At 47.9% G+C, this 21,245-nt stretch overlaps 7 protein-coding genes and 1 non-coding gene across 8 annotated transcripts; 4 read left to right on the top strand and 4 right to left on the bottom strand.

Moving 5' to 3' along the window:
- Positions 1-3,034: 3,034 nt before the first annotated feature.
- VE01_02264 (uncharacterized protein) lies at positions 3,035-3,832 on the top strand (the record flags this gene model as incomplete). Its single annotated transcript, XM_018271774.1, has 2 exons — positions 3,035-3,128; positions 3,186-3,832. 2 exons carry the CDS (start codon positions 3,035-3,037, stop codon positions 3,830-3,832), a joined length of 741 nt encoding a protein of 246 aa, XP_018132678.1.
- A 27-nt stretch (positions 3,833-3,859) lies between these two features.
- Positions 3,860-5,909, bottom strand: VE01_02263 (uncharacterized protein). Its single transcript, XM_018271773.2, has one exon. It carries the CDS (start codon positions 5,416-5,418, stop codon positions 3,994-3,996), a length of 1,425 nt encoding a protein of 474 aa, XP_018132868.1. The 5' UTR covers positions 5,419-5,909; the 3' UTR covers positions 3,860-3,993.
- Positions 5,910-6,023: 114 nt separating this feature from the next.
- VE01_02262 (uncharacterized protein) lies at positions 6,024-8,010 on the top strand. The gene has a single exon (XM_018271772.2). The coding sequence runs from the start codon at positions 6,171-6,173 to the stop codon at positions 7,059-7,061; it is 891 nt and encodes a 296-aa protein (XP_018132869.1). The 5' UTR covers positions 6,024-6,170; the 3' UTR covers positions 7,062-8,010.
- Positions 8,011-9,554: 1,544 nt separating this feature from the next.
- On the bottom strand, positions 9,555-11,667 carry VE01_02261 (uncharacterized protein). Its single transcript, XM_018271771.2, has 4 exons — positions 11,291-11,667; positions 10,381-11,214; positions 10,087-10,325; positions 9,555-10,029 (listed from the first exon to the last, which is right to left on the bottom strand). Exons 1-4 carry the CDS (start codon positions 11,506-11,508, stop codon positions 9,710-9,712), a joined length of 1,611 nt encoding a protein of 536 aa, XP_018132870.2. The 5' UTR covers positions 11,509-11,667; the 3' UTR covers positions 9,555-9,709.
- A 608-nt stretch (positions 11,668-12,275) lies between these two features.
- On the bottom strand, positions 12,276-14,064 carry VE01_02260 (uncharacterized protein). Its single transcript, XM_018271770.2, has one exon. The coding sequence runs from the start codon at positions 13,830-13,832 to the stop codon at positions 12,315-12,317; it is 1,518 nt and encodes a 505-aa protein (XP_018132871.1). The 5' UTR covers positions 13,833-14,064; the 3' UTR covers positions 12,276-12,314.
- A 542-nt stretch (positions 14,065-14,606) lies between these two features.
- On the top strand, positions 14,607-16,413 carry VE01_02259 (uncharacterized protein). Its single transcript, XM_018271769.2, has 7 exons — positions 14,607-14,796; positions 14,855-14,951; positions 15,004-15,094; positions 15,152-15,235; positions 15,283-15,512; positions 15,581-15,999; positions 16,063-16,413. Exons 1-7 carry the CDS (start codon positions 14,665-14,667, stop codon positions 16,192-16,194), a joined length of 1,185 nt encoding a protein of 394 aa, XP_018132721.1. The 5' UTR covers positions 14,607-14,664; the 3' UTR covers positions 16,195-16,413.
- VE01_02258 (uncharacterized protein) lies at positions 16,205-18,275 on the bottom strand. Its single transcript, XM_018271768.2, has 3 exons — positions 17,915-18,275; positions 16,600-17,862; positions 16,205-16,550 (listed from the first exon to the last, which is right to left on the bottom strand). Exons 1-3 carry the CDS (start codon positions 18,129-18,131, stop codon positions 16,519-16,521), a joined length of 1,512 nt encoding a protein of 503 aa, XP_018132720.2. The 5' UTR covers positions 18,132-18,275; the 3' UTR covers positions 16,205-16,518.
- Positions 18,276-19,125: 850 nt separating this feature from the next.
- VE01_02257 lies at positions 19,126-19,197 on the top strand (the record flags this gene model as incomplete). The annotated part of the gene is made up of 1 exon: positions 19,126-19,197. It is a non-coding gene; the product is annotated as a tRNA-Gly (tRNA).
- Positions 19,198-21,245: the final 2,048 nt, after the last annotated feature.

Here is a 21,245-nt window from a genome sequence, read left to right as displayed (position 1 = left end):
TAAAGCCAAGTTGTTGGAATAGCCACGGATAGTATGAATCAATAGTAACCATTCCGCTCGAGAAAAGTTGAGATGCTGGTGCGAGGAGTTGAGTTATATCCTCAAGTTGGTGATGGATGGTAATTTCAAGTGGTTTGCTCGAATTGCTGATAACGATAACATTAACTTGAGACTGGGGTTCTTTACGGACTGCAGCCGCTATTCCATCCACGTATAGAGATGGGGGGATCTCGAGACACCACTGTGCGAAGGCCAAAATCCATGGCGCGGCTTTGCTAACTTTTATCGTCATCCCAATTACTGTTGAAGAGCCCATTCGTGCAACTTGACGAAAAGCTGCAACTAGGCAAGCTATTGTCTCTGAAGACGGCGCCCGTAGGGAATTTTGACTTAGGTTTTGCCGGCGTTCTTCTGAAGAAATGGAAGGTAAGATTTCCTTTCGCAGTACGATCTCCCAGCCCACAACAGATTCAGCAAAGCCACAGCGATAAGATCTAGCTTCAAGGCTCCCTAATAGATCGTCTAAATGTCTTACTGTGGGAAGCAACGTCAAGTCTGTCGCCGAATCCCTCAGCATCACGTCGAGAGCTTTTGCGCCGTTAAAGGGGCCGACTGTTGTAACAATAGCAGCCGCTAATCCTAAAAAGCGGATTCCTGAATGAGTATTGCTAAGTTGAGTAGCACAATCGTTGGGGAAAAACCCCACAAGCCCTTTTAAGAACTTAACGGGGGCTGGTTCTGGTGATAGTGCAATCGTTTTCTCAACCTTAGAGGCTGTCCTGCTGCTTATAGCGATTGTGGCCCCAAATTTTTCACAGGCAAGTATAGCAAGGGGTTGGACATTGTCACTTGTCGCCGCAGCCAAGACTCCCCTAGCAACAGAAAATACCGACTGGGATGTTTCATTAAGGCTCCACTGGACTTGAATAGGTTGCGTCGACATCTTGGGCTTGTTTCTCTAGAGTTATGATATGATGGTTCTCAGTAGTTGATAGGGATAAGATCAACTGCGAGGTTGACAGCGTGGCACCCCCGCGTTTAAATCTAAGATGCAGGCGTAATGTTGTTCATCCGGCCCGTTCCGAAGAATAGGCTAAATTTCCAACTCCAGTTCATTAGTTTTATAATCACGTGCCCTCTATATATAGCAACCGCTTTATATTCTGCCTTTAAACTAGCCTCTTGTGATTTTGATATAGCACCTCTACACTTTGGAACTTTGAGCTTATATATACTATTGCGGAATTAGTGCGATTTAGCTAGTTCTGAAATGCACCTGAGACCTGGAGTCTCCAGACCCTCTGCTCTGACACTAGAGCCTCGTAACCCGAAAAGTTCCAAAACGTGCCTTCTGCCCTGCATACTGTCATACCATCGACTTCAGTCTAGTCTCATCTATTTAGGCCTTACGCCCGAATCAGCGAAAAACTAGCCATCTTCTGTTCATGCGAACCCCTGTTCTGGCTACTTCTTGGCTTGGCTGAGCAAAGTGTAGGAGGGGCCAAAACAAAGACATCACACACTATACAGTACTGTGTGCCCATTAGTTACTTTCCGTTCTGAGCCCCTAGGTAGGCCGAGGAAGGGCAGAACCCTGCTTGCACTGCCACGCATGTTCGACCGACTCTAAAGTGGCGAAAACGTGAAAAATGGCGCATCGCAAAAGCAGCGGGAAGCTGACGGAGCAGCCGGTGCCCAAACTACATATGGGGCGATACGGGATTGGCTAACAACAATCCGGCATCAGTGGTTTAGTGGTATTAATCCATCGATGCCGCTCGACTTTGGGCCCCCTAATGCCGGTTTACCATTTCCTGATTTCTCCTTTCTGAAGTCTGGGAAAAGCAGCGACATTTTGACGCTCGGTTACCTAGATATGAGTTGGATCTAGACATGAGGCCGCGTGATTTAAGACTAGTGATTAGCTCAGTGCCTCTAGCCCCCTACCCATATGCTACAGGTGCATAGCCCAATGTCTGCTCATTACTACCCGCACCCACCCCTGCATATTGTGGATGCAGTATAGTTCCTTAGCGTGTTCCAACCTTGGGTTCTTACCTTGCAAAGCGCTACCTCGTACATCTTCCCGTTTTGCGATAGCTGTGTACGTTTGCCCGTTTCGTGTGGTGGTGTTGTTAGATAAAAGCAGCATTAGCCTTAGAACCGTTCACGCGTTACAGCAATTGGTTATTAATTTACCATTAACAGAAATCTCAGTCGTTGCATTCAGCGACCATCTCTGGCGGGGATGCCCATTATCTGCCGTCTGTGATCGCTCCCGCGCCAAGACCACCACCACAACCGTCCCCCGTTGTCAGCATTCTGCTTCCGTGTTCCCAGCTCTAGGACTAATGCTGCTTTTACCTACACTGCCACTGGGAACGTCCATCTCCACCTTCAACGACCGCCGAAGCGGCCTAAGAGCGCTTAAAAACGCGAAACGATTGGTCGATTCCGAAATCTGCCTCGGGCCTCTTGAAAGGCTGCATCCTGTGTCTGGCATCACGGCGGCGGTTTCGTGGAAACGGAGAATGGTTGGTTGGTTTCGGTACTTTTATTTGCACTGCCACTTGGGAGGCCCACGGGTAGCCATAAGAGTTCCTCAAAATGAGGAGCGGCTTGCCTAGTTCTGAAGTCTACCCCAAGGCCACAGCCCGTCTAAGGCCGCGTAGATTAAAATTCAGCTCCATTCTAGTCGGCGCTACATATATTGCAGACTACAGAAAGCTACCAATGAGCTAACATCCCTAAAGTGTCTTTGCCTGTATCGGTGACGTGGCATATAACCGCCATACGGTTGGTCAATTGCGTGTTGTACAGAATTAAGAGGTCAAGTCGTGGCGATCCGTTTATACTATTGTGTGCCTGCTCCTCGAGCAATTATATATAACTGTTGTAGATGCCCTTGAGGTCTAGAAGACTCTTTCTCATTAGCCATCGCTAAGTATCGAAATTATCTTGAAGCTAGAGTAGCGCCTTACTCTAAGTACACATTTATCTTGAAATAAACCTGTCTCATAATATAAACCCACTAATGAATCCTAACATAAAAGTCGGGCCACAGACCGACCCGGGAACCTTTGCTCCTAAACAGGAGGACGGAACCACAGACTCTAATCATGAACTTGGTTAGTAATCAAACCTACTACCATCACTACAGCAATACAAGCTTATGTTTTGAATAGACCCTGCCTTGAAAGCTTTGCTTGATAGCCTTCAAGGGCCACATACGAGATCCTTAGAGGCCCAGAAAGGGATTAAGACAGACCCAGAGAATAAAGCAAAACATGAGGCCGACCTCGAAGATGCAAAGAGAGAAGAAGCAGATATTGAGCGACAGATCGAAAATCAGTTCCCCGATCTATACGCAGACGGCCACAAGCTCGATCAGGAGGGCAGGCCACGGATCAGAGGATTGCAGCTGAGCCGCAACCGATTCAAGTCAAGCTACGTCATTGGAAGGATTTACAACAAAACCACGAACAGATTGAATTGGTACTGGCACGGCCTTTCAGGGCATAATTACCGATGGGACATCCCTGAACCGTGGAGCATAGATCCCGGCTGCTTCGGTGAATTTAAAATCGAGATTGGCCAGCTGGGTTCGATGCAGGGCAAGGTGGATTACTGGATCGATGGGACTGAGAGGAGCGTCCTTGGGAATTCCCTACAGGGCTATCTATCGACTCATTTTTCGGCGCACTATGAGAAGGAGGTCAGTGGCAGCGCTGAGGTTTATATGGCTGACGGCTTTTCTACTCAGACTAAGGCCTGGGGTGACGGCGGCCAGGTGGACCGGATAGAGTTTTATTTGCGCAAAGAATGGGCTTGAACGGGGCTAAGCTACCTTTCTCGCTGTCTGCACAATATAATATAATTATTTTGCTATAGGACTTGAAAAATCCATCTATATAGACCTTTGAGAAAATGTTTGTTAATAACTCCATTTGTCAACCACCCTGCAGTCGCGTATTTGCTTCCTCACCTCAAACCCTACGCAAGACCACCACCCAACCACACACACCTCTTGTCTATCAGCACAGATAGGGTATATATTATAAGGTATTTCACAAGCGAGTGGCCCACACAAGCAAGTGGCCCACGAAAACGCCAAAACGCGTCAACTTGACAAAAGTCAAACACTAGTCCCTCATCCGGCCCTACCTCCCCCTTATACAACCTCTCCCACCCTTTCCCCACGTCGTCCATTCCCTTGCCCCATACTAGTTGCAGCCCTTTCGGCACTCCCCTTTCTCTGTACGTCCTCCACTCCGTCAAAAGCCCCTCAAAATATGTCTTGTGCCCTAGAATCCCCACCGCCTGGGATCTCATCCCTGAAGTGTTTACCTGCATTCTCCCAGCCGCCATGCGCTTCACCATCTTCTGTGTTGTCACCTCCTGGCTTTCCGCTGCAACCTCGCCCCCTACACCTAGGAGCGTAACGCTCTTACTACTTTTCCTCAACTTCTCCGCCCACCGATCTGCTGCTCCGCCTCTAGCGCCAAAATCGACGACGACAACCTTCGAGTCTGCATCCGCGCCAACCTCAACACCAATGTCATGGTCATCATCAGCATCGTACGTCAGCACGGAATTGTACAGCCCTGTTCCTTCTGTAAAAGCCCTTGGTGCGTCTGATCCCACCCCTACAACCTTGCGCGAGGACTTCCCTGCTGGACGGCCATACTTCAACTGGTGGGCGAACGCAAGTGCTGTTTTCCCACTCGCCGCGAACAGCAGCAGGATCGTATCTTCCCCGATCCGTGCGTCCTCGGTAGTCCAACCCGAATCGGCGCCGGAGGGATGCACGAGCTCGCTCGAGTCCCACGCGAAGACGAAGCGATTCATCATGTAGCCAGCCTCGAATAGGACTTGCAAAAGAGAATCATAGCCTTCGCTTTGCTTCCGCTCGGCCTTCTGCTGGGCGGTCGTTTCTGACGAGTAGAAGAGGTAGCGGTTGTAAACCGGCATCAACTTCTCTCTCTGCGGACTGATTTCCACAAACTGTCCGTTCGCGTCTGCACTGATCTCGACGTGCATGTCAACAGGTAGCGTTCCAATTGGCAGATAGCCATACACGTGCGTTCCCACTTCGATACCTAGACCTTTAGGAACAGTACTCTCCACCACAACGCCATAGCCCCAAGCCGATACCCTTCCGTAATCCTGCGGGTTGGCGAATTCAGCAGGGATGGACGGAGGCAGAGGATGCACGTCCCACCAACCGAGGAGATGACCACAGCGTGCGTAAGTGAAGTTGTTGGTGGTTAAGGAAAGGATTATTGTGCAGATGCGTAGGGAGTGTGGGGTGAGAGGTGGAAGAGGGAGGGCATTGGGGAGGGCCACGAGGTGTTGGTCCTCGTAGTTCTGTTTGGAGAGGACTTGGATTGTTGGTGTTGTCGGCGTATATTTGGCCATTTTTGCGAGCAGATTTATAGCTGTTCTATGCTAGATGATGTGAAGAGGAGATCTCTAGCTTTAAATGGGAATGTCACCGACGTGGTTGAACAGAAATTGCACTCACGGCATTAATTGTCCCGCTCGTGGAGCTGCTTATACTAATGTCTTTATTATTCGTTCACAATTTGGCCCGAAATGGTACATTAGACTTTAATTAGGCAGCCCGTTTGAGTTCTGTAAGCTGTAAATTCGTCCTGTGAGGCTATGTACGAACAAGCATTCTAGGCGTCGGAGAGTCGGGACGACCATTCAATCCCTGCGTACCTCGGCTCACCGTTGAGGTTGGAGTGTAGACTAGGCAGACGCGACGACGTATTGCGGGAATAGCTTCCTCTTCTGCTGCCATGCCACATTAATATTAAGAGGTTAGATGTGGATCTAAGATCAAAGTGAATCAAAGTCTTCAAAAGATGTAAGCCGGATGAACTGTGTGCTAATGTCCGCAAATGTATCAAATAGATAGCGAAGTATTAAGTATTTGGACCTACCGACCTGACCTTATGAGTCGGGCTCGGCGTATCTCGAATCCTGTTAATGCTCATGCTTACAATGTTTCTATCTCTAACAGGGGTGATTGAAGAATGATAATCACATATAATAATCGAGGCCAGATAAACACTCAGCTTTATCCGTTGTTTAGAACTTGCACCAGCCAGTCCTGACCTAGCCATTCCATTTTGATTCCTAAATTGTAAAATTGTCTCAGAGATATGGAGATACCTATACTTACAGCTGCTGAAGCCTCACAATTAGACAGTCTTCAATCTTTCAAGCGCCTTAGCAGCAAAGCATACCTCTACACCCCCTCTGGAACGCACGACAGCGACTCAGCACCACTGCCAAATCCAGACACCAATGCACCCCATCTCATCTTCCTAGTATCATGGATGAACGCATCCTCTCGCCACATCTCAAAATATACCTCCCACTACCAAATCTTCTATCCCTCCACCCCTATTCTGCTTGTCACAAGCTCCGCATCCGACTTCTTCCCCGTCTCCATCCAGCACCGCCTGGCCACACTCGCTCCCGCAATCAGTGCCATCCGCGCCTACACCGACGAGAGGCAAGTCTCCCGCAATGACCTCCTAGTCCACGCCATGTCCAACGGCGGCGGCGGGCAACTCGCGCTAATATCCAAGCAATATCTCGCGGAGACGGGACAACCCTTACCGGCAAACACCATTGTATATGACTCGTTGCCTGGAACGGCGCGCTTTAAGCAAGGGCTCGCGACATTTTCTCTCGGCCTACCTGCAACTTGGTACTTGAGAATGCCTATGCAGCTGATGTTCAGCATCTTGTTGCTTTTCTGCTATATCCTACCACAGATCATGGGACAGAAGATTTCGGCTTTAGTGATTTTCAATTCTGTTAGGCCGGAATTCATCCGCAAGGAGGCGAAGAGATGTTATATCTACTCAGATGGGGATGAGGTTGTTTTGGATAGGGATGTTGAGGAGCATGCAAAAGAAGCGGAGAGGAATGGGCTGAGGGTTGAGATGGTGAAGTTTGAGGGTACGAGCCATGTGGGACACATGAGATCTGATCCAGCAAGATATTGGGGAATAGTGAAGCGGAGTTGGGAGGATCGGGCTTGAGATGTGTCTTTTTATTTGACCATTTGATCATTATCTTCATTCTTCAATCATCTATTAATCGTCGGATCGGCTTGGTCGCTTCACTCCTAGCCGGAGTAAGCAAGTTGTCCCGTCGGAAGGAAGTGTCCTGTATCGAGTTCGACTTCGGGCATCTATCGCACTCGCAGTGAACCTTTGAGTGCAAAAAGCAAGACAAGGGATATCCTGAGGCTCAGTGACCTATTTTATTTCAACATGGCTACTATATAGACGTGAACTATATTGGTTTCTACAACCCAGATCTCGCACCATATCTTGATTCTCGTGTTGAACGAGCACCAACCGCCTCAAATATCTGTTTCCACCCTCGCCGCTTTCACTAATCTGAGCCTCCTAGCCGCTTAGCCTCTAAACCATCACCTATCTCTGTTTAACCAAGTGCTGAGCTGCAATAACATTGTTATTCTTGTCTAATTCATAGGCCGTGTAGTGCATGCGCTTGTCGAGATCACTCTGATGCTCGGATTCCCTGTTTTAAGGCTAGCTGATCCTCATTAAATATGCAAGAATAGCGCAAGCAGAAGGGCTCATACTTCATAGCAACTGCGGCAGTCTTCTCACTAAAAATGCTTGCATTCTCTTCCACAACGTTCACAAAGTCATCTTTAACACCCGCAGAAGGGAATCCAGAAGTGCGTGTCTACAGATTCGTCGTATCTACAACCTGAATATCTGCAAGTAGTTCATCCTTTGAGAGCTTCATGTCCACGGACTACTTCAATCATCAGGGGACTAAGAGACAAGCAAAGAAGTAACATGTAAAAAAGGAAAAATAGCCAAGAAAATTCTCAGGAACAAAAGAGAAATGAGAGGTAAGATGCGAGGGAAGAAAACAGGAAAGACGAAAGGGTAGACAGGAGAATGAAGGGAAGAGAAGAAGTAGGTGTGTGGACACCAAACTGGAGGTAGGCCATGCGCTGACATAATTTCCACAGTGTGTGCGTAACAGAAAGCTGAATCCTAGAATCGGAAAACCACTGGACACGCATAACAGTCTAGAATGTAGAAACCAGAAACGGAATGTTGTGTTGGATGGTGCAGAAATGGGGAAACAAGAAACGAGAAACGGGCGTGGTGGTTAAAGCAGCCGGGCCCGCTAACATAGAACGGAATACAGTAATTGGTTAACAGGAATCTGGCATCAGTGGTTTAGTGGTATTAATCCATCGATGCCGTTCGACTTTAGGCCCCCTAATGCCGGTTTACCATTTCCTGATTTCTCCTTTCTGAAGTCTGGGAAAAGCAGCGACACTTTAGCGCTCAGTTGCCTAGAATTGATCTAGATCTAGACATGGGGACGCGTGATTCAAGCCTAATAATTGGTTCGGAGCGTCTAGCTCCTTGCCCTAATGTTAAAGGTGCATCACCTAATGTCTGCGCTTTACTCCGCGCCTAAAGGCATCCACCCCTGTATATTGTAGATGCAGTACCTCTAGACAATCAACCGCTAAACAGCTGATTTACCGTTTCCGGGATTTAGTGTAGTGTTTTTAGATAAAAGCGGCATTAGCCTTAGAACCACTCTCACGATACAGCAACTGGCTATCAAGTTTCCATAAACAGGAACTTTAAAGTCGTCTCATTCAGCGACCATCTCTAGCAGAGATGCCTAATTCTCTGTGAGCTGCCATCGCTTTTGCTGCTAAGACCACCACTAAAACCGTCCCCTGTTGTCAGCCTTCCGCTTCCGTGTTCCCGCTCTTAGGCCATTGCTGCTTTTACTTTCACTGCCACTAGGCACGCCTATCTCTACCTTCGACGACCGCCGAAGCGGCCTAAGAGCGCTTAAAAACGCGAAACGGTTAGTCGATTTCCGAAATCCGCCTCGGGCCTCTCCAAAGGCCGCATCCTGTGTATTCGATCACGACAGCGGCTTCCTGGAAACGGGGGATGGTTGGCTGGCTTCAGTGCTTTTACCTGTACTCACCTCTTCTCGTTCGGAAATTTGCCTCGAGCCCAGAGGTCACGTAACCTCCTGGCCGCAACAGCAACGTAAGACGCGCGAAAACAGTTGACTGGTTCCATAAATACTGTCGTGCCAGCCATCGACTCAGCATGGTCTCCCCCAAGTTCCCTGAACAACTTCATCAGGTTTACTGCGATTATACAACAATCTACACTGCCCTTCCAAATCCTGAACAGGTAGCTGAGATTCTACATTCCTGACAAAATTCGTTGGACTATCATGGCAACACATGCCGTCTAAAGGCGACGACCGGCGGTCTTGTCCCAAGGAAGCTGCAAAACGCAAGAGGTCATACTCTGTTTTTTGAGGTAAGAATATCAACATTTGCATACTGGGCCGTGCTAACAGTGCATAGAAAACCTTACTTGGGATGACAATTTGCGGCGAAAGAAGCAACGCCTTTCCTCACACATCGGTAGGTATTATAGTAGCACGCGATGGTACGTGGAGGCCTGCGTGGATATCATATCATTTATATCATTATATGGGACTTTCAAGTGGTGTGATATGATATGATATATCACATGGTGAAGACCGTGATATGAGATGATATCTATCCCTATGTAAAAACTTCATCGTGGTATGGTATTATATGATATATCATATCATTTATATCATACCATATCATTTATATCATCTCATATCATATACTACTGGGAGTATGAACTTCATACTCTGGATTTACCCATGTTGGGCTTCCAGACTTCTCGCACAGTGTTCTCCCAAACCGGTGAAGCACAGCCATTACTGGAATACAAACGACAACGGTGATAATGGCGTGGCCAATGAACGTCCAAGTAAACCCGATATTTTCCACCCACGAAACAATGAAAAATGGATCCAGAAATGCTGACAAGTTGAGCATCACGGCATAGAAGGTCATCATAGCCATGCTTTGCAAGGGATATGCATCCACCACATACGAACAAATGGCAGTGTTGCCCATTTGAACACCAGCACCAACTTTATAGCAGCAATTAGCGGAAGTTGAAAAAGAAAGGATCATCCGGTCTGACTTACAAATAGCCAAAGCGACTTGGCCTACCATCCAGTGATACCCGCGGTCAATACTGACCCCCCAGACAACCAACCCAACTGCGGTGAGAATAACCGCGGGATAGGTAAGCCAGATGCGCATCTCAGGAGTCTTCTGGTGGTTGTTGCGTTTGGCTAGTTTGATCACTATCCAGTCGCTCAAACTACCGGAATAAAGGACCTCGGAGACCAGGGTACCCACAATGAGCCCAAGATAAAGAAGTCTGTAATAATTTAGCGTGACAATTCCCTTAATTATGCACTAATAGTGACGCTTACCCCTGAATTTGTGGCGGATATTGCTCATATGCGATTGGAACTAGAGTGACCACTGACAGTACCCACCAGTACCAACCAAAGCAATAGGTCATGATTGAAATAGGAACGACAATGAACTTGAATGTTTTAATAAATTGGGTCATAGTGTCATAAGGCTTCGGATGCTGGACCCCTGGAAGCGGAGTAACATTTATGAATGGGAGCCGCTTGGTTTTTAGTATGTTCTCAGGTTCACCAGTAGAGTCTCTGACTGAAATCTCCTCGACACCCTGCTGTGACACATCTCCACGGTATACCTTGGATAGCATGAGGTGCCGTGGGTATAAAGTCTCCGGTAGAAAAAGGAGTTCAGCAATTAAGATCGCTCCGAAGAGAATAGCGGATAGCCACTGAATCCAGATGTGACCGGCAAGATTGATAACGCCACCTATAAGTGGCCCAAAGTAAAGACCCAAATCAATTGCCAATACCCAGAGTCCCACCTTTTGGCCGCGCTCGTGTTCAAAGAAAATGTCGTTTATTACGGCTAGGCCAACATTGGATGCCGGGCTGACACCAAGCCCTTGAAAGAAGCGTGCAGCCATATAACTCGAGTAGTTCGGGGCAAGAGCAGCTCCAATTGTGGCGGCCAGAGCCATAACTGTGCCGAATATGAGAATAGGACGACGTCCAATGATGCCCGCTATAGAGGCCCATAGCAGCGGTCCGACGGAGAGACCAAGAGCAGGAATTGCGACTGTCCAATTGATTTGTTCCAAGCTAGCAGAGTACTTCTCCTCCAGCGCTGGGAATGATGGCACTGTAGTGGTCGTGATGTAGGTGAACATGAAGTAGCTAACAATGCCAATGTATTAGAATCCGAGCTTAATTGACTTTAGAATGGAGATAAAATGCCTGCTGTAAAACTCACATAGACATTACAATAGCCAAAATCGTATGCTTCTGAACGAAGGACCAGTTCAGAGGGTCAAGGTTGTCGCCAAGTACAGGTTGAGGGAACAGCTTAAAGCCTTCTTTACTCAACACTATTTCATTCGCTGCATGGCTTATTGATCCATCCGCAACGGAGCCTCCTGAATCTATAGCAAGTGCGAGCTGTTTCTCATTCTCCATACTCTTGGAGATCATTGTCCTGGAGTATGTCGTCAAAATCAATTAATTGTAATAGTTCAGCTTGAACGAACCGCCAGTGTACATTACTGAAGCCAATGCTTGGGATCGTCGTATATAAATATTATTATATACAGCTATATACGATACAGAACTACCTCATAATTTCGACCTTATCGTAGCTATGCGCTGTAGAGGTAAGTTAGATGCTTCGTCTGTTGGTTGTATGGTATCCTGAAACTCCGGCTCCTTATCTCCCTTACCTATCTCCACTGTTGCATCTTACAAGGCAATAAGAAGACCAAGAAGGGAAATGTACGCGCCTTATCAGAGCAGACCTCCCATACGACTAAGTTGCTTATCTATCCCCTGGCGTTGGAATAGCGCCTCATCCGCAACGTCTGATTAGCGGATGCGGTAAGGGTGTGATCGTCGGAACCGCTGGCTCATAGTCAGAGGAAGTAAATGCATCATCGAAGGGCAAAAAAAGGGGGTACCATTACATAGTAAATTATAGTGAAGGGTTACATAGAGTTTGCTAAATATCGAACAAAAACGGCTAGTCCTAGTCCGAGCTTTCCTCACCAAAAATATCACATAGCAGAAGCCTCTTTTGTATGATTTATCTTCACCTAGACTTCAATATAAATAATTATACGTTATCCTCTTTAACCTCATAATTTCAGGAGAAGGATAACCTGGGTTTATCTAGGCGTATGCGAGACGTTTCTCTGGTCTTTGCTACGTAAGTTACTGCGGAAGGGGGCAGAACACACGTGACAAGTCTTGATATTCGACCGTATTGTTTTGGTCTCTATTGTCTACTAGCTGGGTAAGACAAGCTGTTCTTGTTCATTATCATCTAATCGATCGGCAGCCTTCCGGACCTCATTGTCCCAGTTGCTCAACCCGACGATGACCCACTCCAAAATGCCCACGAGCGACAGCGCCACGCATTGTCCCAGCCACAGACCAGCCAGACCCCATCCGTGGAAGGCAAGATAAACCCCCCCAGGAAGAGCACCTCCATAGTAACTTATACAATTAACAAGTGCCCCAACCCACTGGCGGCCCATACCCCTCAAGGCCCCACCACAACTGCCATTCAATCCATCTGCAACCTGGAACAGTGCAACATATGGAATAATCTCAGCAACAAGGGCAATGACGCGCTTGTCATCGCTAAATAGACCACCAATGACATTTCTTGTCGCGAACAAAATAGTGAGAATGACGGAGCCGAAGAAGACGGAAAGGATAGCAGCGCAATGTGCAGATCGTCTAGCTCCCTTGGAGTTTTTAGCCCCCAGCAAGTTGCCCAATCGAGCCGACTCGGCAACACCGAGGCCGAATGGAATAGTAGTGATAATCTGATCGGTCGTCATGACAACGGACTGAGCTGCAAGGGGTAGGGTGCCGAGCCGGCCAGCGGCGAGAGCAACAATTTCGAACGCCCACCACTCTGTTCCGACATGGATGACGCCTAAAAACGCAAGATTGGCAAAAGGCCATGGGTTTCTAAGAGCTTGTCTTGGCTTGAACCCACTCCAGCATTCCTTGCCTCCAACGAGTCCCGCGTAAGCCACTAGGAGAAGAAACGAGAGCCAATATGAGATGCCCGTTGCTACTGGCGCGCCGTATACACCAAAGTTAAAAGTGAAAATGAAGAGATAGTTGAGGATAATATTGAGCGGCGAGGTAACAAAAAGAACGTATGTGCCGGGTCGGTATATCCCTTGGGCCTGAAGGAATTTCTTCATGCACTCGAACCAGACATAGCCAAGGCCACCCGGGGCAAGTAAATGAAGAAACTTGGAACTCTGCATGCAAATGTGCTCTGGCTGTCCAAGCGCCCTGAAGAGGTGCTCGGAGAGACCCCATATAACAACAACTACTGCATAGAAAGCAGTTAAAACGATGATTCCCCTCTGCAGAAGAATACCGAGGTTTCCTTTGTCCTTGGAGGCCGTGAAACTGCTCGAGGCTAGAGTATCTAAAGCGCTCGTTCCACCAAGGGCGATTAGCCATGCTGTTGCCATTGCAAACATATAGGAGAACGCGGCGACTGCCAACGCTTCCGAGGAAATTCGCCCTGCAACCAATATCGAGGCCGTTTGCAGACTATTCTGGAGCATATAGGCCAGAATGACCGGGATGGACGCCTTGGTCAAGAACCACATCTCAGCCAGCCATTCGACGTATTCTGGTCGGGCAGTTGATCGGCTTGATGGCGAAGCTGGGAGCAGAGGCGACGTTTCATCCAGATGTTCCTCGAGGACTGACGGGAAGCTGCCCTCCTGGGCTCGCGACTTTTGCATGCTTGTAGATGTTTTCGGACTCATGTCGAAAGCTTGGGGTTGTACCTCAACTCGTGTTTTGGTTCGCGCGGTCGCCCTTTCAGATCGTCCTTTCAGACAAGATCAAATTGCACCCAAGCGTGGTCACCCATAGGCTTTTAGCCACCGGAATATTTGTGCAAGACATTTGATGTATTATCAGCGCTATCATACATACATCGTTATCGACCAATGTTCAGCCCTTAAAATCCCGATCAACACAGGGCTCGACGATAAGACGTCGGAATTACTATTTGACATGCCACAATAACGTAGAGACCCGATATTAATAACATGGTGTAGATACAAGCCTTTGCACGGAGACGTAATCCATGCACGCTGGAGATATGCAGCACTATCAATCCACAATATGCATATTGCGCTAACTTTATCTGGTAATATACCCACGATAACTGAGCTGGGTGTTGTTGCGGGATTCTGGGGACAGACAAGAAACGTGGAGGCCCATCCGCTAAGCTGGATGTGGTAAAATAGGCGCCTGGAAACACCATGATGTGATACTTTTAAGTTTTATCGATACCATTTGCAGACAAGAAACGTGGAGGCAGGTCCGCCAAGCTGGATGTAGTAAAATACGCGCCTGGAACCACCACGATGAGATATTTTTAAGTCTTATCGATACTATTTGTGTAAAAAGCTTCGAAACTATGGCGGCACTTAACGGGACGGCATAGTTGGCAGGAGCGCCTTCAACAACATTAGTCAATTCTAGACGAGGTCAAACTCAAATTTGTGATATAAGAAATGAACCGCTGCCACTGATAAATCCTCATAGGCTTTTTTCCCCAAGAAATCCAAATTAAAACCAGGAAGCATAATGTACGCCGCACTCTTAGCACTCGGCTGGATAGCCATTGCCACCGCTCATTCTGGGCATGACCAGAAAGTCATCGAAGGACCCCATCAGTCCCTATGGTACACCAGACTGCCCGGAGATGGCGGCACGCAGGTCATTTGACTCCCAGGCATATAACTCCTTCCGAGGTCAAACTGCTTACAAACTCTAGGCGGACTCTGTCTTCTCTGGCATTACTACCTTCGGCCGTCTCCCCTACCAGCCCTGCCTTCAGAACCCTGATGCAAAATACGACATTGCGTTCATCGGTATGAAACAGATATTAGTTCTCTGATTGAACACAGCTAATGTTTTAATAAGGTGCCCCGTTCGATACCGGAACCTCCTACCGCCCAGGCGCCCGCTTCGGGCCTTCGGGCATTAGACAAGGCTCCCGCCGACTGAATCTCTAGTATATAACCTGCCCATCACACCCTGTCAATCGAACGAATACTGACCAGAACACCAGCGGAGGCTACAACGTCCCCCTCAAAACGAACCCCTTCAACAGCTGGGCCACTGTCCTCGATTGTGGTGATATCCCCGTTACCTCGTAAGACTCCCGATGTACGTTAGATGATGACACTGACAGAGACCAAGATATGACAACACATACGCACTCAAACAAATCGAGGAAGGCCACTTTGAGATCCTCTCCCGCGCCCCCGCAACCGACGCCGACAAAAGAGGCCCCGCGATCCAGGGAAGAACCCTACCCCGCGTGATCACCCTCGGAGGAGACCATACCATCTCCCTACCGCTCCTGCGCTCCATCAACCGCGCCTATGGTCCCGTCTCGGTGATCCACTTCGACAGCCACCTCGACACCTGTAAGCCCCCCCCCCCCACCAGCCCCAGTTCGATATACATCAGTACTGATCCCAATCCCAAAACACAGGGAAGCCCAAGGTCTTTGGCGGATCCCCCTCCGACGTCGCGGCCATCAACCACGGGACCTACTTCTACCACGCCGCGATGGAGGGCCTGCTCTCCAACGACACCAACATCCACGCTGGTATCCGCACCACGCTGAGTGGGCCTAGCGACTACGACAACGACGGGTACTGCGGGTTCGAGATCGTCGAGGCGCGCGAGATTGACACCATCGGCACAGAGGGCATCATCAAGAAGATCGTCGACAGGGTTGGGACCGAGCGACCTGTCTACCTATCCATCGATATTGACACTCTCGACCCTGCGTTTGCGCCCGCCACAGGCACGCCCGAGACGGGGGGCTGGTCGACGAGAGAGCTTCGGACGATCCTGCGCGGGCTGGAGAATATTAATTTGATTGCGGCGGATATTGTTGAGGTTGCGGTATGTTGTTAATGCCTTTGGAAATCTGAGCGGGAGCGTCGACTAACAGGAATCCGCATATAGCCCGCTTACGATACGAATGCTGAGCACACTACCATGGCTGCGGCCGATGTGCTTTATGAGATTATGAGCATGATGGTGAAAAAGGGGCCTTTGAGCAGAATGATTGATGCGGGAGATAACTCCGAGTTATGAAAGAGAACGATCGCAGACGGGGTTAGATCTTGGTTGTCGGGTCTTAAGTGCTTAGGCGACTGGGTCAGACTTGGCCGTGGCTGACATTATGTGTTGGGTAGTAGCTGCTTGTGATGTTGTTAAAATTGACCTTTTCTGTGATATACCTGTTTTGCTGCTTGTCGTTTGTGCGCCTAGTGAGCTGTTTTATCACCTGATTCCATAGAAACCAAAGATGCAATGTTCCTATGTCTTATCGTGATGGCCCATAGTTGGAAGTTCAAGTGGCATTTATTCGCCTCGGTGTTTTATTGCTTATTCGTGTCGATCAAATCTCTGCAAATATCAGAATAGTATGATGTTATATCGCAGTTCAGCTGCATCATAACATTAGCCTTAAGCGTACATCTTCGAAGCGGCACCTACCAAGAAGTTGGCTTGCGCACAGCGTTCCCTCACGGTCCCCTAGATCCTCTCTAACTTTCCAAATATCCTCCAAAGCTTGTCGAATACATTTCACATGTAGCGATCCAATGCAATCCTCTAGTTTCTTGATTTTATCCATCGTAAAGACCTGCTGCTTCTCGGTGAAGGCTTCACAGCCGAGCGTGAAAAGAGGCATCGCCATAGCGACCCAGGTGTGGCACGGCTGTCCCTGGATCATGTTGCCGACCATTTCCTCGATCGATCGAACGGCAGCTTGTATGGACGGGGAGCCCGACGGATGGTGATATAATTTTCTGTATAGGTGGATTAATGTGGCTTGTTGGAAGGTCTGATGGCAGAGAGCGAACTCGCGGTTGTATTCCGGAGATAAGGGCGTGCAGATCGAGATATCTCGTGGAGATGTTGTGTCACGACTAATCATGCCTTGGACTTTGCCAAGGAGGATATCGGCTTCGGATATCGACTGTGCTTCGTTTCCGGAGACGGAACGGGATAGTTGATCGATTTGCTGCAAAACATCTAGGAGCTCGCTACTATAGCCCAAGAATCCATCTATCTCGGGGCTTGTCATTGATGTCCATTCGGAATTTTGAGAGGCTCGTACGCCTAACTGTGCTGAATTCTCGAGAGATTCCACTGTAGGTATGTGAGGGAGAGTTTGTAGAGAGAGGTATAGTTGGTAGAGGTGTCTCATTGCAGACCGAAAAGACCCAGACGGAGTGGCAAAGTCGCGATGGGCCTCACTTCCGTCCAGCAGGGCTCCGATGCCCTGTAAATGGATTTGCCAGGATGATATCCCCTGACGGTATGTAAAGACATCTGTCAGGCACCAAATCAAGCACGTAGCCGGCAAGGTCTCGGTCCTCTCCCCGGAATCCAAGGCACTTCTCAACAGTGCGAGACCCGAAGTTTGTAAATGCCCCAAGATCCTCGGGATTTCAACACCCTCCACCTCCAAGATCCCCCGCGATAGAAAGCCAGCGGCCGATAGGGCGAGGCAAGCTGACATGAGTTGGGGCGAATGGAGCATCACGGGAACCAGCCCCATGCGGAGGTCCTCCTGTATCGAGGGGTGGCACGATAGAGAGGCGAGAACATCATCTATAAAATAAACCAGGAGCTTTTGATACTTTGGCGGTAGGGAAATTCCATTTTGCAGACATCGAGGCAGAGCATTTGACAGCTCACGGGCTTTCCCAGTAGAGTCCTTTGTGCGGTGTACTAATGCACCGTTCTCATTGACTAGCATCAGTTAATGCGGGTGGTGGCTAATAACGAATCAAGTTTACTTTACCTGTGTCTACAACATATCGATCTGCATGTCGCAAGGGCTGGCCAAGTAGGGGCCTTTTGTGCTTCCGGCCGCCGCCACCACCACATACTACTCTCAATTGATAACTGCATGTTCTATTAAAAGCCGAGCAGTGCCCACAACAAGGCTTCTGCTCGTCGCACTTTCTGCGTCGCCGTCGACACTCTTCACATCCCTGGCGAGATCTTGTACTTGACATAAGGCGTGCAGGTGATTCTCGTTGAGACGACGGTTACGAAAGTCTCGTACTCTTAAGAAGCTTTGGTTTTGAACAAAGAAAGCGTGGAGTTCACGAGATGGCATACGTTTCCGGCAAGCATGGGTTGCAGCTAGAACAATTGCTGCTGCGGGGACTAGGATGCATTATAAATAAAAAACGTGGGAAGACGGCTCAAATAAAGTTCCACCTAAGGGTGCATATTACTAAAGACAGTCGTAGAGTAAGAGATGTATAGGGCTGCTTGATGGTTGATATGATAGGTTTAAAAGATAAGGGTCTTATCTACAGATAACTTGGAGAGAGGTACTGTTGGAGGTAATTCCGGAATACGGAGAACTGCACGCGAATTTGTGTGGCCATCCCCGACAACCGTAATCAGTCTCTTCGGCAAACGGAGCAGAAGCTTCACAGTAGAACACAATAAATACCTTATTACTGTACCTTGCGGCATATGGGTTGCATGTTCCAGCCGTAACACCCTGCTGCTCGATATCTGCTAGTAGTTCATCCTTTGAGAGCTTTATAACCACTGTTCTCTTCAAAGATTAAGAGACAAGCAAAGTAACGCGTAAAAAGCAAAACAAGAACAAGGGAAATATGAGAGGTAAGATGCGAAGGAAAATGGTAGGAAAGACGAAAGGGAAGACGGGGGAATGAAGGGAAGAGAAGGAGCAGGTGTGTGTGGACACTAAACTAGGGGTGGGCCATGCGCCGACGCCGACATGATGTCTACAGCTTTGTGCGAACGTAAAGCTAAATACTAGAATTAGAAACCCACCTAGGGACGCCCAACGGTCTAGGATGTAGAAACCAGAAACGGAATGTGGTGTTGGATGCTGCAGAAATAGGGAAACGGGAAACGAGAAACGGGCGGCTGCTTTTGCGAAGTCGCGAAAACCGAAAAGCGTGGTGGTAAAAGCAGCCGGGCCCGCTAACATAGAACGAAATACGGTAATTGGATAACAGGAATCCAGCATCAGTGGTTTAGTGGTAAAATCCATCGTTGCCATCGATGGGCCCCGTGTTCGATTCACGGCTGATGCAAAATAAAGACTCTCCAATTCGGAGTTGTGTTTTTTTTTCTTTTTTCTACATGTTAGATTCATTCGGGGTAGTATTTCTAAGTGAGGTTATTAGGTGTGAAATAGAGTTAATGACGACCGATATGGGGGGGCCGGGGGGATTTATGTTAAAATATTAAAGTTGAAATAATAAATAGATTACAACTTATTCGCAGATTTTAGAAACAACCATGAAAAAAAAAAAAAAAAAAAAACCTATAACGTATTTCACAAGCGACTCGCCTACACAAGCGACTCGCCTACTAAAACACTAAAACGCGTCGACTTGACAAATGTAAACATGCCACAACCAACACAAGCCCAATCCTCTAATTAAGAGGATCGAATACTATTGGCTATTAATGCAATCAAACAAGGCCAATTTCGAAGTGTTCGAGCAGCTGCAGCTTCGTACGATATCCCCTGAACGACCTTACGCGATCGGATTCACGGAATGGCTTCTTAACGCGATTCTATTCCTAAATCACAGAATCTGACTTCGTACGAAGAGTCAGCTCTCGTTCAGTACATTCTCGACCTAGATTCACGTGGATTTCCCCCCTGGCCGCAAGCTGTACAAGAAATGGCTGACCTTCTACTCTCTGAACGAGGCAAGAGCCCTGTTGGGAAGAATTGGACTACTAACTTCATAAAGCGTCGTACGGAAATTAAAGCAAAGTTTAGTCAGAAGTATGACTATAAACGAGCAAAATGCGAAGATCCGAAGATAATTAAAGGGTGGTTCTCCCTCGTACGAAACACAATTACAAAATACGGAATCTTAGAGTAGGACATCTACAACTTTGATGAAGTAGGTTTCACAATAGGAGTTATTGCTACTGCAAAAGTAGTTACAAGCTTAGAAGCAAAGAGCCGTCTAAAGACTATACAGCCTAGAAATAGAGAGTAGGTGTTAATTATTTAAGGTGTTAATTCGTACGGATGGGCACTCCCGCCATTCATTATTTTCAAGGCACAGAATCACCTCTCTACTTAGTACGAGGACTTAGGATTACTACACGACTAGGTAATTACACTAAGTGAGAATGGGTGGACTTTAAATTCAATTAGGTACGAGTAGATTTAACACTTCGATCAGCATACAAATGCTCGTACGGTCGGAACCTATCGCCTTCTTATTCTCGATAGGCATGAGAGCCACCTCTCTGCTCAATTTCAACACTACTGCACAGAACAGAAGATAATTACCCTCTGTATGCCACCACACTCGTTGCACATTCTTCAGCCTCTTAATGTAAGCTGCTTTGCGCCACTAAAGCTCTCGTACGGAAAGCAGATTGAAACCTTCGTACAAAACTAGCTAAACCACATTACAAAGCTCGAGTTCCTCTCTACATTCAAAGAAGCATTCAAAGCTACATTTATAGAGTAGAACATTAAGAGCGGATTCTAGGCTACAGGGCTAGTTCCGTACAAGCTACAGACTGTCCTCTCTTACTTAAATCTACGCTTAAGGACTCCAACTCCTCCTATAGTTGAGAGTAGCAATTGGACTTCAAAGACTCCTTAAACTATACGGGAGCTTAACTTTCAAACAGAGCACATTAAGAACTGCATCGTACGACATCAGAACAGCTCTCCTACCTCAATTAATGATGCTATTAGCTGCCTTGTTAAAGGGGCAGAAATGATGATGCATTCTGCTATTCTACTTAAGGCAGAGGTTAAGGCTCTACAGGCTGCAAATGAACAGAAAAAGAGGAGGGAAAGGAAGCGTAAGAGGCGTATAATGCAAGGGGGCAGTCTCTCCGTACGAGAGGGAGAGGATATCCTTCAGAGTGCTGAGGTTGATGCTCAACTCCGTACGGAGGTGGCAAGTGAGACTACTCGGCAGGTGGGTTCTACAGGCCGACAGCGGCGATGTGGCACATGTGGTAATATGGGGCATAATGCTCGTACGTGCGAGAGGCGCCAGGAATCAATTGCAATAGAATAAGGGTTATTATATAAGGTGGTGGTAGTGTAGTAGTAGTAATAGTCATATTCTGGTGTTTTGGTGGGCGAGTCGCTT

This window comes from Pseudogymnoascus verrucosus, assembly GCF_001662655.1.
Source record: "Pseudogymnoascus verrucosus strain UAMH 10579 unplaced genomic scaffold scaffold_9, whole genome shotgun sequence".
Lineage (NCBI taxonomy): Eukaryota > Fungi > Ascomycota > Leotiomycetes > Thelebolales > Thelebolaceae > Pseudogymnoascus > Pseudogymnoascus verrucosus.
Note: the sequence above shows the minus strand (reverse complement) of the source record. Positions and strands in the feature narration are given on the sequence as shown.